This window comes from Engystomops pustulosus, chromosome 7 (genome assembly GCF_040894005.1).
Source record: "Engystomops pustulosus chromosome 7, aEngPut4.maternal, whole genome shotgun sequence".
Lineage (NCBI taxonomy): Eukaryota > Metazoa > Chordata > Amphibia > Anura > Leptodactylidae > Engystomops > Engystomops pustulosus.
The window spans coordinates 46,589,116-46,606,269 of NC_092417.1; the positions used below are offsets into that span (position 1 = coordinate 46,589,116).

A 17,154-nucleotide genomic window follows, 5' to 3' on the forward strand; every position below is an offset into this window, starting at 1 on the left:
CGCATGCGTCCTAAAAAAACGTCTCTAAGTGGTCAGGTCCTGAGCAATCAGAGGGCGCGATACTGGCTGGTGAGTGTGTGGAGGAAGACAGGAGTGAAAGTGCCGTCTCACCGCCACATTCAGTCCAGCGCTGTCAGCTATGAGTTCTATCGGGACCGGGGTGAGTGACCGCTGTGTCCCCCCGGGGAGGACGCCATGTCTATCCGGGGCCGCTACCTGAAGCGTCTGAGTCATTAGACCGGGGATGTGCTGGGGGGTCTGTGTCTCTTTGTGCGGTGTGGAGAGCGGGAGGGCAGACAGTGCAGCACCCCCGTTTTAGGATGGTATATTCCTGTATCTTCGGAGCTGAGTCATTGACTGCTAGTGAAAGTGAAAGTTCCATCACTGCATTACAGGGGGAGCCGGCCCTTTGTGGTTCCTAGTGTGTGTATAAGATCTCTGCTTGCTGGCAGTGAGTAACCCCGTTCTTGCTAGGAGGGCTCTTCATGATAGTGATGACATCTCTCATTCTTGGGGTGCAGATTCAGTGCTATGTCATCCTCTATGTACCTGTACTGCTATACTTCTACATGAATACCTTTAAGGGATTGTCCATATTCTCATTCCCTTATGTTTACAGCCCCTCAGCTGATGTCAGTAGTGACAACTCCTATGTGCTGCAACCAATCACCGGCCTCAGTGATGACACAGCACGCACATCACATCCCTGTTGAGGCCAGGTATTCACCTGCTGTTTTTGCTGAGGCTTGTAAAAACGTCGATACAGGAAATTGAGAGAATAGAAGATTTTATTTATTAGCTTTCCCATATCTGCAGCTAAACAGTTGAAGAGGACAAGCATACGTCCACCCATAAGTGAGAAAGGGATGCTCTATCTCCAGATTGCTGGGGGTCCTAACAGTCGGACCCTCACTGATCAGCTTCTTGTCCCCTATCCAATGGATTGGGGGTACTTTACTAGCTTTACTTCCTCTGTGGATCCAGCCTGGAGCCGCTCATTTGCTTTAGGATTTATGGCCATTTCTTTGTTTGCTTGCAGTATGATCTGTCGGCCTCCACATTCTCACCGGATGGCAGAGTATTTCAGGTAGAATATGCAGCCAAAGCAGTGGAGAACAGCAGGTAAGTGCTGATCTAGTTATCAATTACAAATAAAGAAACAGAACAGATACAAGTGATATACTGTGTAACGTTTGGTGTTGATGAAGATCATTTGGGCCGTTTACTGGGCATAACACATCTATTGTTCTTTTAAAGGATGTGGTCGACTTGTTTTTAAAGCTAATTGAAGACTGCAGTGTGTTAAAGGGAATCTGTCACTAGTTGTGACTATATAAAGCTGCAGACACTGTTGGGTATTGGCCCTGGTGATCTGTGTAACCATAGCTTTCTGTATATTAGTAGCAGGGGTTGTGAAAAATGCCTTTATGTTCCAGGGTTGTAGCTGGACTTGGAGCCCTAGGGGAGTGTCCTCTGAGCTGTTTCCCCACACAGTGGATGTTGCACTTTCATGCATAAATAAAGGACGTTAAATGCACTGCCTGGAGCCTGGCTGAGCCGTTATTTTCGTTTATTTAGTGTCCTCTGAACCCCAAGTTCTGTTCCCCTGCTTCTCCCCTTTGTTGTCTTAAAGGGAACCTGTCACAAGGGACCTCATTTTTCACTTAAGACAGATTGTAAAAGCCCATGACACCTGCAGTGCTCATATGCCTTACTGCGTTTTCTTAGCATTCGCATTACAATATAGTTGTGTGTTATAACTTACTCTTGCACCCTAACAAAATCCTGGGGTAGCCACAGGGGTTGGGCTTTGGTTTGGATGCATTTCAAAAAACCACATGTAACCTGTTTGAGCTGCAGGCTGTCTCCATGTTAGTGCTCCTGTACAACTTGTCCCTCCCCTACTGATGTTAGGCTGACCAGGCTGTGACCTCTGAGAAGGAGCAGGAGGTGTAGCTCGACAAGAGCACAAAGGTGGGGGCCAAACTCTGAGGAGTGAGTAACAGACAAGTCACATTTTTTTGTTTTTTTGAAATGCATCCAAACCAAAGTCCAGTCCCTGGGACTACCCCAGGATTTTGTCAGGGTGCAAGGTAAGTTATAACACACAATTATATTGTAATGCAAATGCTTAGAAAAGGCAGAAAGACATCTTTGCACTGCGGGTGTGAAGGGCTTCTGCAAACTGTCTTAAGTGAAAATGAGGTCCCTGGTGACCGGTCCCCTTTAACGAAAAAGAGGCTGGCTGCACACAAACATGCTCCATGGACAGAGCACAGTGCAGTGGATAGTGAAATATGCTGCAAGGACTCCATGTTACAGTGTTGGCGCTGCTGTTCAGCCGGTATACAGGGAGTCCTTACAGCGTATATCACTATGATGCAAGGACTCTGATACAATACACTGTGCTTGTTCCTTGGGATCCGATCAATACTAGGTGCTGGTTTATGTTTGTGCGCAGCTGACCTTCGCAGAGGGGAGGGGGACGTAGTACATCACTGACTGGCGGAAGCTGCAGGGATGTGTTTTCTATTAGTCCCAGTTGAGACGTGTGGCCCGTCGTTAAGTGGAACATCTGCATTCGGATGGGGAATACTGATTCGGTTAAGCTTGATTTCTTAACAGACACTTAAAGGTGTTCTCCAGCCTGTTTGTATACAAACTTGCCTCTCTTCCCGCACTGGTTTCTTGGTGAACACTAACCCAGAGCTGATCATGTGCTGCTTGTATACAGACTGGTGGCAGAAACGATACATCAAAGTAAAGAAGCCTCATCAGCAGGTCTGTAGTGGAGCTGCCCAAGTCTGTGCTGGAATGAAACTACATATAAAGGGGTTTTCTGCACTAAAATATCAGTAACATGACATCCATAGACATCCAGTACCCCCACTGTTAAACTGGACAGCACCGATCTGTGTAGTGGCTAAACCCAATCCCTGCAGTTTAGCTCTCATTCCAATGCCTGGGAAGTGATCTGATGTAACCTGGTCCGACCCCTGCACAGAGAACAGAGTGATCTTCGTTGTGGTTATCTGTGGGAACCCCATCAATCTGATATTGAGGACCCATTCCATGGATATATCTGTAGGATGTATGCTGTTATCCCAGATCACACCTTGTGTCATAATAAATAGCGTAAAACTGCTAGACTTCCACGGAATTCCCTGTGATTTCCATGAGAGCCGTGTCATGTCTGTTCTCTACACATATTTGGCAGTTGTAGGTGAATTCACGTTAGTTTCGTGTTATGATGATGTGGCTTCTTAGACATTTATGTGTACGTCTCTTCTTTTTCAGCACGGCCATCGGCATCAGATGTAAAGACGGCGTTGTGTTCGGGGTAGAGAAGCTTGTGTTATCGAAACTTTATGAAGAAGGGTCTAACAAGCGCATCTTCAATGTGGATCGGCACGTTGGCATGGTAAGGAACATGCGACTTCAGACACCATTCCATACGCTTTATGTGGAGGAGGCAGTGGACACAGAGGTCACCATCAGCAATGTTCCTCCTGGAAATAGAAGAGCCTGCACAATGTCCTGCCGTTCTTTAAAAGGGATTTGAATAAATAATGCAAAATAAGCCAGGCACCGGCTGCTTTCTATATGTATAGATGTAGGGGTAGCCTGTGTCGGGAGTTAGGGTAAAGAGTGAGGTTATTTGTGGTTAGGGAATGTGATGGGGCTCCCTGAAGAGATGTTTTTTAGGGCACTCTGGTAGTTCAGTGTGAGTCTGGCTTCTGAATTAAAGGGCTTGTACCCGCTTATATTATTGGATAGGGGATAATAATCTGATCGGGGGGCCCAAATAATTATGCCTCCTGCTGCTCCATTCACTGTTTCTGGAGCTTTGGCAAATTGTAAAGCGCATAGTGAATGAGAGTGCAGGAGATGCAGAACACTGTGCTGGCTCTTTCTGACACTCCCTTTGGTTTGAATGGAGCAGCAGGACACTTGCTCGCCCCACCGTCAGTTATTTAGAATAGTAGCCCTGTTCTCGTGGTTGGACCTTCCACCAATCTGATAACATCATAACTTGTAAAACCCCTTTAGGAAAATATTGCGGATTGTTTAGTGTTTAGTGAGGTTAAGTAATTTGAGATGTGAGTGAATCAGAGCAGCAATTGGGGTTTTAGAGATTTTTTTTTTTTTTAAAGTGCAAGTGATTGAAGGTAGGATGTAAAGGAGAGGTTGGAGTTAAACACGAGCGCAGCAGGCCGGGTGCCCTGGATTTGTGGGCTGAAAGGGTTTGATCAGTGAGAGGCAGTATTAGAAAGATTCTGCTTCAGGTAGAGGGAGCGCATGGTGTTAGAAACAGCAGAAAGACAATCATTAGTGTTCTGCAGTAAGGCAGGGGTAATGTATAGCCGGGTATCATCAGCGTAGAGATATTGGAAACCAAATCTGCTGATGGTTTGTCTAATGGAGAAAGTGTAAAGGGAGAAGAGGACCTAGGACTGAGCCTTAATGAAAGCCCAACAGTGAGAGGAAGAGATGGATACGGAAAAGGTGAGAGTGCAGTCAGAGAGAAAACCACAAGAGCCCAATGTCCTTTAGGCCAATGGAGTGAAACCTCCCGAGGAGGAGCTGGTGGTCTATAGTATCAAACACTGCCCAAAAGAATGTGGAGAGAATAGTCACCTTTGGATTAATATAATTAAATGCAAGGGATCACACAATTATTGTCTCAAAAAGAAAACTGGTGGAAACTAGAGCAAAATACTCAGTTCCGATCTGACCTACAGGTTGCAATTGGCAGAGTTTGCAGCCATATTCACTAGGAGGCCGGAGGCTCTTGGCGAATACGGTCACAGGAGCTCCAGTCTCCATGAATTCCCCCCGTTGTGCTGTGTCCTCTCCCTAATACTCCTGTTCTGTATAATCCGCAGGCTGTCGCTGGACTCCTGGCAGACGCCCGTTCCTTGGCAGACATTGCTCGAGAGGAAGCTTCCAATTTTAGATCAAACTATGGCTATGACATTCCCTTAAAGGTATGATGGTCCTGAGTGTAGTTTTACCTCACACTGTAGTAAATGTTTTAGCTAATGTAGGTTATTATTGATTCTTCCTAGCATCTTGCAGACAGAGTGGCCATGTATGTACATGCCTATACACTATACAGCGCTGTCAGACCCTTCGGATGCAGGTGAGGAATGCTGCTGTTTGTTTTTAATTCAAACTTTTACGCAGTTCACCATACAGTATAATAAACATGATAAAATGATTCTATGGGTTAGTATGATTAAGGTGATGCCAAACATGTACAGGTTTTCTTAGGTTTTACTACTTTAGCAAATAAAAAACGCCTTTTTTACGGAAGCCAAATTGCCTATGTGTCGCCATATTCTGAGAGCTAGAACTTTATTTTTATTCCTCAGTCAGAGGATAAGGTTTTAGGCTGCGTTTATTGTGGGAAAAGGGTAACGGTTAGATTAGACCTGTTATAGGGTACATCTGACTTTTTGATCGCTTTCTCTTACATTTTTTTTTTTTGGGGGGGTGGGACCTCTAAAGCTGTAAATTTTAATTAGTTTTCATGTTTATTTATTTTCTACCCTTAACAATTCAGGTATAATTCCAGCTTAGTTGGCGCTATGGACACAACAATATCAATTTTGCGGGGGGAGGTGTATGGTTTGTTTGTTTTTAAATCACAAAATATAAATAGATATAGGCAAATGGGTAATTTTTGTGTTGTGCTTTTTTTTTTAAATTTCAAAAACTTTACTTAACTTTATTTATTTTTTTACTCTACCACTGGGGATCCCTTGATCCCTCGTACAATACATTGCAGTACTTCTGTACTGCAATGTATTCTGTCAGTGTTTTACTTGGACTGGGCGTAATAGGCCACCGTACATGGCAGACACAGAGCTCTTTGTCAGACCTCCGACTGCCATGGCAAACCTCCCAGTACACCGCAGCCACATTCATCTCAACTCAAATCCTAGTAGGGGTGCACAGCTCCTGGTGACAGGCGATCTCCCTGCTGTGCATATACAGCAGGAACCAGGTTATATGTAACAGCCTCCTGCTGCGGATTGTGCTGATCCCGAAGAAAATATGGATCGTCCTAATGCAGCAATGGCACGACAATTAGAACAATTTATATCGTCTGGTGTCCTTAACCAGTTAATGTGACGCATCCCTGGCTGCCAGGGACTAGAGGAGCAGCGAGAAGTTAACAGGGCTTATTATCATTGGAGCTCCTGCTCTGGGCCCTGCAATTCTTCCTGTTTAAGGCACTTAAAGAGGACCTGTCACCCAGAAATTTGGCATACTAAAGTAAGCAGCTCCTAGTGCTAAAACAAACCCCGCAGTGTTAGAATGATAGTTATGGAAAACCTCCGATAACACTATCTTAACACTGCGGCGGAGTACAATGTAAACGCTGGAACAGCTCTCAAAGCTGTCCAGTGTATTCATGAGGAGGCCTCTTCCCCGGACCGCCCCCCTCACTCCATAGGCCGGCGGTGACTGCCGCGCGTTTTGCAGCAGTCACCGCCCCCAAACCCACCCACAATCCCTCCCCCTCATGAATACACTGGAACGCTTTGAGAGCGGTCCGGTGTTTACATTTGTACTCCGCCGCAGTGTTGGATAGCGTTATGGAAAACCTCCTATAACGCTATCATTCTAACACTGCGGCTGCAGCTCCTAGTGCCAAATTTCTGGGTGACAGGTCCTCTTTAAAGTTACAATAATTATCTGAATCTCTCCTCTTTCTACTGTATTGATGTTTGCAGGACACCGATACAATTAAAAGCTATAAATTGCTGCTTAAATTGCCGTGTTGGCACTTTGTGATAAATAAGCAGGTTTTTGTTGTAGTTCTCGGTCTTCACCATCACTGGCCTATGGCAGGTTCTGATGTAGCTCCATAAGAAATTGTTGTAGAACCAAATGAATTGTACCTCCTTTACAACATTTTTGTGTTTTTCAGCTTTATGTTGGGCTCTTACAATGAAGATGACGGGGCTCAGTTGTACATGGTTGACCCATCAGGTGTATCTTATGTAAGTTTACAATATTTCTAGTGTGTTTGTGTATAATCCCCAAAATCTACGACTCCTTTTCTATGATGAGGTATTAGTCCCTGCATGCAATTAATAGTCTGCTTGTAAAACTAAGCTCCTGTATGTCATCCTTGTCCACTACTCTCAGCTTTGTGAGTCCAGTTTCAGCTGAAGATTTGGGAGTGATTCCTGTGATTAACTGGAGCAGAAAATGCTGCTGATCGCCTGTGTATTGCACTTACCTCAGTCCATAAAGTCTCGTCTCCTCCCATACACATAAACTGAGCCAGCGTGCATGTCACATATAGTGCAGTTTTATGAGAAGTTTGTGAGTCAATCCACTTATTCTATATAATTCTATATCTGCTATATATTTACTTTCTCCACCCTTCAGGGCTACTGGGGATGTTCTATTGGGAAAGCCAAACAGGCAGCCAAGACAGAGATTGAAAAACTTCAGGTGAGTGTGACATTGATGTAGAGAAGAAGTGGGACCATGAGCTTACTGCCTGTGTGACAGGGCTGCAGAGCCAAACTTCCAACTTCGACTCCTCACTTTCCCCAACTACGACTCGAGCTCCATCAAAATGGTCACCGACTCCACAGTCCCGTTTTTTCCAGGTCACTCTAGGAGTACTGTGATAACTGCAGTCATTCCTTGCCAGTGCCTTATTTCTCTATTCTGTAACAGAGGAGCTTCACTACTGAGCATGTACATAAAGTGCAGCCACATTCATCTCAACTAAAATCCTAGTAGGGTTGCACAGCTCGTGGTGACAGGCCATATATGGCCTGGGAAGCCTTAAAGGAAATCTACCACTTCGGAAGAAACACTCTCCTCCGTCCCTCCTCATTTTGATCCCAGCACTGTCCTCCGCTAGACTCGACACCTAGAAAAAAAAGACTCAGAATTAGGAGTTGTGAGTGCAGCTGAGAAGTCCTCACTTCTCCTTGGTCCTCTCCTGTCGCTCCACTCTGTCCTGACTCCTGACGCTGGTTTTATGCATAGGGTTAAGGACACAGAAAAGAGGGCGCAGGAGTGGTAAGTACTTGTCAGCTGTACTGTACTGTACTGCTCCTGGGTCCTGATGCTGCCGCATACAACCAGCGCGGCACAGAGCAGAGCGGCACATGGAGGAGAGAAGAAGCTGCAGTGTGATGCAGGGAGAAGAGTCAGGAAAGGAGAGGATTATTATTATTTTTTTTATTTTTTGTGGCTTCCTGATTCACATTTATTACCTGGTGTCTTGTTGGAATTAATGTTCTTTTTTCCCTCCCTCTATCAGATGAAGGAAATGACATGTCGGGAAGTAGTAAAAGAAGTAGCAAAAATGTAAGTATGTATTCAAGTATTTGCACCTTTCTGATCGCTGCAGAAGCTGCACACCCCAAATAAATGGCCATCCATGTGTGATCCCCTGACTTCAGCAGTGACAGGGAGACATGGGGCAGAGGACTGCTATATACTGTAATGTCCTAAAGGAAATCTACCACCAGGAGGAAGGATTGTACACCAAATACACTTACATGCTGGTATGTGCCCCCTTTGGCAGGATCCACTCTTCTTTTGGCTTCTTATGCCCTTGTCTTTACAAAAAAAAGCCTTTAAAAAATTATGCAGATGAGTAGCTGTTGATTTTGCCTGGAGCCCCTCAGTTCATTTGCATAATTTAAAAAGCATCTTTTTCATAAAAAATGAGGGCATAAGAATCTAAAAGAATATCCTTTTACTACTTCATCCTAGATTTCTTTTAAAATCTTTCTAAAGACTTTGAAGCGACTAGTCCAGTGTGTGTACTGGATGATTTTACATCATATTATATATCTGAAAGCGCTCATCTATTTGTGTCTCACTGACTGTCTCCGCCAAACCTGCTTATACTTTCCTTGTTATCTGCACTCATTGAGCTTCTGCCTTGTTTCTATCAAGACTAAGTGCAGGAGAAATATCTGAGTGAATAGCAGCTTGGGGAGGATAAGAGCCAAAGTGTAGAAGGAAGCACTCGCCGTCACTAGTTCTATTGATTGATGCAAAGTTATTGTCCATTTGAATTCCATTTGTGTGCGCAGTTCTGTGATTTACCTACAAAGTGTAAGGCCAGATTCTCATCCTTTCTTTTCCTTCCAGTATCTATATAGTCCACGATGAAGTAAAAGATAAAGCATTTGAGCTGGAGCTGAGCTGGGTTGGAGAAGGTAAGTGTTGTCCTGGCTGCTACTTCTGGAGTCTGATAACTACTAGAATGTACGAAGCCCCATGAGGCTGCTGCTGCTGTCTTGTATATCATACAATGTATTGGACATTTTGTGAGTGTAGAACAAGAAAAGCAATGGTCTGAATATCCGCATCACACAGGAAAGTAAAATTCTTTTTTTATTTTTCAGTCACTAATGGAAAACATGAAATCGTACCTAAAGAGATCAGAGAAGAAGCAGAAAAATATGCAAAGGTAAGATGTCCATGTAGTATAGTAGTAACCCAGGGTATAGCGTCTGTGTGCCAGGTCTAACCCCCTCATTCTCTCTGGCAGGAATCTCTAGAGGAAGAGGACGACTCTGACGATGACAACATGTAATTTCATTTCTATTGTTTCCGCTCGATTATTTCAACCTTGACTCCAATTACTGTTTTTATATGTATGTATGGACCTGAACATGTAGCGACTGGCAATAAAACCACTGGTTACACGGCTTGTCGCTGAATCTCTTGTACTGATCACTAGTCGTCATCCTGTGGATAAAAGGTAAAACTGTCTGCCTTATTTTATCCCATTTTCCAATATTCATTTGATGGGTTGTCCATGATTAGAATCTGTCACACCGATCAGTGCATTACTGTCAGCACACGGGGTAGAACATGTCTTGTGTGTAAGGTGACCTTTGCGGCTAGGCATGCAACCTATTTGAGACCATTTGGACTGTGGTTTCCAGCATTGGGTTCAGATAAGCTGATGATCCCCATGTTCTTCATATCGATGGATGACAATTATTAACTATATCAGTAGTATCCATCATGTGGCACTCAAGCTCTGGAAGACATTGCCGAGTTGTTGTGTGCTCAGCCATGCAGCGATGGGATGGTGGGATGTGTAACATGGACATTGAAATGCAGGTTTGTTTTGCAGCACAAAATGCAGAGTTCCTTTTTTCCAACAAACGAGGAGCATTGAACTGTAATAATAATCACAGTGGGGAAGCAGGGACTCCTTGCATCATATTACTAGATCTATCCCCAGTGTGCTTAGTCCATTGCATGGCCCTTGATTTCTGGAGTGTGAACCTGCCCTAAGGCTTATTGTATACCAGTGACTATAATGGGGTCTGTTGGACCTCCACATCTTTATAGCAGATGTGACGTTTAAAAAAAAAAATAATAATAATAACCCTACTGCAGGATATTTAAAGCAGATGTCACCTTCACACCGTATTCATTGTATGTACTGGCAATGGTACACTGATCTGAAGACCTTGATTCACCCTACAGGGATCAAAGTAGTTACTGTTCAGATTAGGGATGGGTACAATCCCATCCTATAGCATAGTGTATGCCATATGCCACATCATTCTGTGTGTATGAACACCATTTAGCAATGACTTCAACTACTTGCCTTACAATAGTAGATATTTGGGTGGAGGCCAGTAATCCAGTTCCCAGCAGTGGCCACTAGGTGGTGCTACCTCCCTGTCAGTGGGGCATCACGCTGTGTGGGTGTGGAAGACTTGTCTCAGAACCCGCTGGCTTTGTGCCAATGTTGCTGTTTGTTCTGCACTAGTGGGGGAGGAGGCGGATGAGAGGCCATTACAGCTAAACTATGACTACTGCACACGTCCAATCATTATAAATACTATTGGGATATGTAGTAGGACCAAGGGGTTCCACTCCCCCCCAGGTACCCTACTGTCATGCCATGGGCATTACTACAGAGTGTAAAGATTTCCTAGCATGTAAATGGCAGGGATCTCATTTTCACATGCCAGGAAGGAAGCCGGCACCATAGGTTACATAACACAGCTGTTTCTCTAGAACTGGGGATTGTTCTGTCTTCAAGGTGCCCACAATACTGATTTATGCCGATGTGCAATTTTTACAATCACCAAGGGAATACGTTAGAACGGCTGGAAACTTTTAATGTAACTTCATTAAAAAAAAGTTGCATGATGGGAAGTAAAGGGGTTTTACAAAACACATTGAAAAAATTTCCAATAAAATTGGAAAATTACCTCCTTAGTGTATGTCCAGCGGTGGGACTCAGATTGTAGAAGGAGGCCATGATTGGTCTGTAGGGTGACAGGGGGCAGTGTGTGTGCGCACCTAGTGTCCGCTACCCACACCAGTGATGGTCTGCGTTGTGCAATGTGCTGCAGAGTAGTGAAAAACTTGTAGGTGCAAGGATTTATCAAGGGGACTTCCTTTTTAATGGGCTTTTAATAATTGCTTTTTTTAAACCAGACCAGACCAATGGTTCATGTACATCCTTAAACTGCATTGTGATGAATTGTCTTAATTCATTTTATTAAATTCAAGTAAAAAAGACCACTACAAAAATGAAAATACACAACAGAATAAATTGTTTCCACAGATCCATTTGATGTACCACAAAAAACATTGTTTTCAAAATGATTTCATATGACATCCTGACATAATACTGATGTAGTTTCATATAAAAGTGCTAATGCCAGTGCATTTATGTGCTTAAAGGGAACCTACCACCACGATTCTACCTATAAAAGGTAGATCGGGTGGTAGGTGGATGTAAGGGACGTGAGGAGAGCTCTTTTTAGAGCTAATCCTCACGTCCCCGCTAACTTTTAATAAACTTCATTCCCTTAATATGTAAATTTAGTTATGCGGCTACTGGGACGTGGAGTAGCCGGGCACAAGGCTACACAGTGCGGCTACTCCACGCCCCAGTAGCCACGTTACTCCTCCTACCCTGTTGTGTGCGGCGCGCAGCATCCGACAAGCCGGAGTTCTGCGCATGCGCAGTAGCTCCGGCGTCTGAGCTGTGGCTGCTCAGCCGCGGGCCTGCGTCAGTACGCCAGGATTATCAATACATATGACTCAAAAAAACAAATAAACCCTACATAAGGGTAGGCTCGGGTTACTATTAATTTTCCCAGCAAAGATCTCTTTTGAATCCACTTACTCATAATGTATAAATGTTTGAGCGAGGGTGCGCTGCCCCGACACGCGTTTTGCGTATCCCTGCTTCCTCAGGAAGGCCTGTGAGGGGCGTCTAGTTTAAAATTGCTGCTGGAGTGGGTTTCAAATAAGGTGAATTTACCTTAGAGATAAGTTAGTTATTTTGTGCTGCCTATTTGGTTTGGTTTTAACAATTGCTGTTGTAGGCCACCAGATTTAATAACTCGGCCCTGGTAAGTTGTATACATACTGGATTTTCATGCACCGACACAAATTTTAAAGAGAGCCTACCACCACGATTCTACCTATAAAGGTAGAGCGGGTGGTAGGTGGATGTATTGGACGAGAGCCCTTTTTAGAGCTAATCCTAACGTCCCCGCTATCTTAAAACTTTAATACCCTAATATGTAAATTTTCTTAAGCGGCTACTGGGGAGTGGAGTAGCCGGACATGAGAAAAGAGGCGACTGGGGCGTGGAGTAGCCGCGACGTGTAGCCTCATGTCCGGCTACTCCACTCTTTTCATTTTCAGGTGATTTTTTTTTTTTTTTTTTAGTGGGGCAGGTTCAGCCCCACTAAGGAGAGAATGTTCAGTCTTTAAAATAAGAACTCTCAGTTCTGAAGATACCTATTGTAGGCATGATGTCTGTACAGACCTGAAAAGCAGGGACTCAGATGTGGCTGTGTGAAAAGGTCCCTTCCTGTATTGGCACAGTAAACACCAAACCAATGTAGGTCAAACTGCACAAATTCTCCAGAACATGTGAAGCTGTTGCTCTGCATTTTGCCTTCTCCCGGGTTAGAGCATGTTACGTGCACAGGGGTGTGACATGAGTGAACAGTCGTGTCATATTACATGTGCGGAGCAGCGTGCTGTGATACTACACCCAGGTATGTTACTTACTATGACAGCCAGACAAGCAGCAAGGTTTCTGCTCTTCCGATTGCTCAGCTATCGGCTTTCTCTGCACAAAAAGACGTGGAAGGAAACTGGAGAACTGGGTGTTTTGTAGGTTACAGTCTGGCTGCAGCTTTCATAGGTGTCAGACGACAGCATGTATGTCATCAAAAAGGTACAATATGAACATAGCTTTAGATGTATGGGTGGCTTCCTTTCAAGGGTTCACCCAGAAGTTAGAACATGATAGACAGCCCTGTCATGTACACATGCCACAGCGAAGCCTATGGAAAAGTGCAGACAAAGGCAAACTCTTCCGTTTACTGTTCCACCAGGTGTATATATAATTCCAGACTGTAAGCTCTTGGGAGCAGTGCTGTGGAATATGACGGCACAATCTAAAGATTTACTATAGGTTTAGTGTCTACATTAGGGATCTGCATCCATATCCTATGGCAACTATAACTGTTTTCCTTAAAGAATCAATGTATTAAACCCATGGATCCGAAATACAGGATTATGAAAACCTTTCACACCCCATGATGGCCATTACAGCTGCACCCCCACCAAAATTAATAGGGGTGCATAAAGTGGAAGAGCCATTTCCTTGGAAGGTACAATGTTATGCAGCAGTGCAGCCTTAGGCTAGGGCCCATCCTCCTTGCTTGCTGTGTGCATACTTCACAGGCTTACTAAACGCTGTACAGCAATCCTGGCACAGAATCTATGAGTAAACTGGGCACCTTCCGCGTTGCTCACGTGGAGCTTTTAAAACAAGTCCATTTATTACATACAGGTTTGAGGTCTGAGTGTCAAATGATGAAACACAACATATGATAATAAGACAAGCTCTTGGCTATTACTATGAAAGGTTATCATCCATGATGGGAAGTTCCCAGGCACCAGCCTCTCCAAAAGAAACTTTATAGCGCACAAAACGCATTCAAAGTCTATTTTCTAGTCCCTGTATTTGCGAGTAAGGTAGGTCCCCATAAATTTCTATGGGTGCATACAAACAAAGATTTCAGCCTCATGAGAAAACTTGTATTCATCCTGAATCATTTAGCAGCGTCCTGCAAAAAGAGATGGCATGTAGCCCATTTTTGCAGATGATGAATGAACCCCCACCAAATATAAATAATGGACCTAGAAGGAGGGGAGGGGGGGGGGGGGTTTGCAAGAAAAGTGTCTAAGGCTACATTCACACGAACGTATGGGGAACAATTATATATGGCCCGCATACACTATGGGCTCACAGCCCTGTACTGATGCAGTACAGTGCAGCTCCATAGCCTGTAGAAAGATATGACATGTCCTATCTGTCTACGTAATACGGCGCCATGAGCTGTATACTCCTCTGGAGAGGGGTGGGGGGTGAGCTGCGCTCATCCCCCTGCTCCTCTCCGCAGCGCTGATGTATGCCCACTGTATTACGGTACGGCAGGCATACATCGTGTGAATGTAGCCTAAGGGTAATATCTAAAACAAAAATGTAAGCAAATGTATCACATGCAAGTTGTATGCAGCAACAGCCGTCACACTGCCTTACTAGGACCGGGATTTCACATCAGTATTTGTAAGCCAAACGCCAGGAATCTACATGGAAAAGGAAAGTCTTCCACATTTTTACTTCTATTATGGATTAAAAAAAACCCAAACAAACAATCATTTACACAGACTAAAAAGAGGAAAAAGTTAGAGATGTCCTGTAACTACTTTTGGAGAGTAGTCAGGACTACACATCAGCAGATATCGGTATAGAGCAGGGATGGCTAACCTATGGCACCAGGTATCTTCCAGACAGCCCAGGACTTGCTGTGCACAGAGGTATCTTAAAGTTACAGCTCTACCTGGGACTATTTTCTGCTTTATTGGTGTCCCCAGATGCTGGTATCAATGAAAACTGTGACAGAAAAGGGAGTATAAATCAAATTAAATTTCTGTGCTGGCACTTTGCGATAAATAAGCGGGTCTTTGATGTAGTTTGGGCACTCGGTCTCTAAAAGGTTTGCCATCACTGGTATAGAGTGACGTGGGAAGCTCACATGACCCCACCACCAGACATAATACACACCCACAAGTGCTAATTGTGCTGGGTTTTAGTTTTATAAGAACATCTTGTTACTTATGGACCATCAGAGTGACAGACACAGCACTCGCTGGGATAGGTGCTGCTGTAAGACACCTAGCATAGTCATTACATAGTAAAGCATTGCTGTATGTGTGCACCAGCCTACATTACTCAATAAGGGTGTGATCGCCTGAAGGTGTCTGGGGGCGTAGACGCGATACAAAGAAACAACGTAAAATCCACACTATGTTACTACTCGCCAAACCACATACCAGAGAGAACTGCAGGAGAATGTCACAATGTTTAGACAACGGCACAGGATCTGCTCGGAGGCACGTGACTCCACGGGAAAGCTCTGGTATTGGAACAATGTCACTGGGTAAATACCACATGACAGACAAGCTACAATCCAACATCCTACAAAATAGATTTACCTTCAGGATGGCACCAGACTCATGCAGACAACTGTATATATGGCGGCCAGACCTGGCTGCACAAACAGCACTCAGCTCATGGCCATTACTGATCTGCATTATGTGCAGTCACATTGCGGGGAGCACACGAGGTCTCACCTTACAGCAACATTGTGCCTCGGTTTATATAGCAGGTCCTATTCTTACCCAGATTTACAGAACAACCAGCATGTGCTCCATGTGCTTATCGTGGGCTTCAGGGGAAGTGTGTGGCCCATTGGAGATGGTCACTTCTAAATACACTGTACATACAGTCTGAGGTGCATTATAGAACATACTGCTGAACTAAGGCATGGATATTTCTTTGAGGTAGAACATGTGTAACAAGTAGAGTTGAAATTCAGCTGTGTACACATCCCCTTCAGAGCGCTATATACCACATTAGTTTATTTTAGCAGGACCCACCAACTATTTATTGGGCCTCCATGTTCCCCCCCCCACCCCCCAAACATGCCTGTCCATTTTCAAGATGATAAGCCACTGCCAGTTGTCTGGCATAGATAACACATGCGTGCTGTCTGGCATGTGTAGGGGGAGGGGGTTGCGAGAGATAGTAGCCTGCACATAACTATGTAATGTGAATAGATAGCACAAGCGCTAAGGTGACCATTCACGTGTCAGAGGATTTGGGGAGGATGCTTTACACAACTGCGCTCTGTGGCCAGATTTCACAGACCGATTACAGTCCCTGGAACCCAAGCCTTATAGTGATACATGATACAAGGAGTCCCTTCTTCCCGTTTGTATCACACTCACCTCTGCACTGTAGTCAGTCCATGAAGTCTGGTGAGCTCGTGGTTTGATTCATATGACCAGTCATATGCTGCTGGCCTTAAGCCAACCCCTTTAATAAAAATGTGACGCAAGGAAGCCCTTGCACTGTGAAGTGGATGAGGCTTGCATATGAATGCTGAGGCCACTGGTTATACAACAATGTGGCAGAGGTGAAGCATAAGTCTGTATTGTGGGATGATGCAATTTGTGAAGTTCTGGTCTTCAGTAGTATACAAAACAATTTACCATTCATTACAGGAAGGAGGACTAAGCAGAAGGTACAGACAGTCACCTGTTCTTTTCACTGCACCAAGTGTCCTTACATGACCCAGGGTCAGCTAATAAGCAGCTGCTTACAGCATACAAGACGGGGGCGAGAGTCCAGCAGTCGCCACTAGCACAAGGCACAGAGAAGCTTCCTCCAGCTATAAATAGTCCTCTCATCCCTGTAGTAGCTGAAGCCTCCTCTCCTAGGAAGCAAGGTGGAGCTATGGAGGCCCCCTGTAGGGACAACGCAAGCATTACCATAGCAACAGCTAAAGCCGTGTAAAGAGCCTCGCTAACGGAGGAAGACGGCAGCTCCAGTCACTACATGCACCAAAATAAATAAATAAATGAGCAGGATATTACTACAGGCGGTCCCCTACTTAACACCCGACCCCTAGTTACACACACACACACACACACACACTTCTGGATGTTGGTAATTTACTGTACTTTAACCTTCGGCTACAATAAACAGCTGTTACAGTGTCACAGGTGTCTAAGTTTTATTGTTAATCC

General features: G+C 44.5%; 1 protein-coding gene and 1 long non-coding RNA gene across 2 annotated transcripts in view; one reads left to right on the forward strand and one right to left on the reverse strand.

The window, feature by feature from the left end:
- Positions 1 to 9,704, forward strand: PSMA3 (proteasome 20S subunit alpha 3). Its single transcript, XM_072115773.1, has 11 exons — positions 1 to 160; positions 1,040 to 1,122; positions 3,298 to 3,421; positions 4,887 to 4,988; positions 5,070 to 5,143; positions 6,941 to 7,013; positions 7,408 to 7,473; positions 8,300 to 8,346; positions 9,142 to 9,209; positions 9,399 to 9,463; positions 9,545 to 9,704. Exons 1-11 carry the CDS (start codon positions 140 to 142, stop codon positions 9,587 to 9,589), a joined length of 768 nt encoding a protein of 255 aa, XP_071971874.1. The 5' UTR covers positions 1 to 139; the 3' UTR covers positions 9,590 to 9,704.
- LOC140069730 (uncharacterized) overlaps positions 6,942 to 17,154 on the reverse strand; it is a 21,787-nt gene continuing 11,574 nt past the window's right edge. The window contains exon 4 of the long non-coding RNA XR_011848840.1: positions 6,942 to 7,903. This is a non-coding gene — a long non-coding RNA (uncharacterized lncRNA). The remainder of the gene's footprint in view (positions 7,904 to 17,154) is intronic.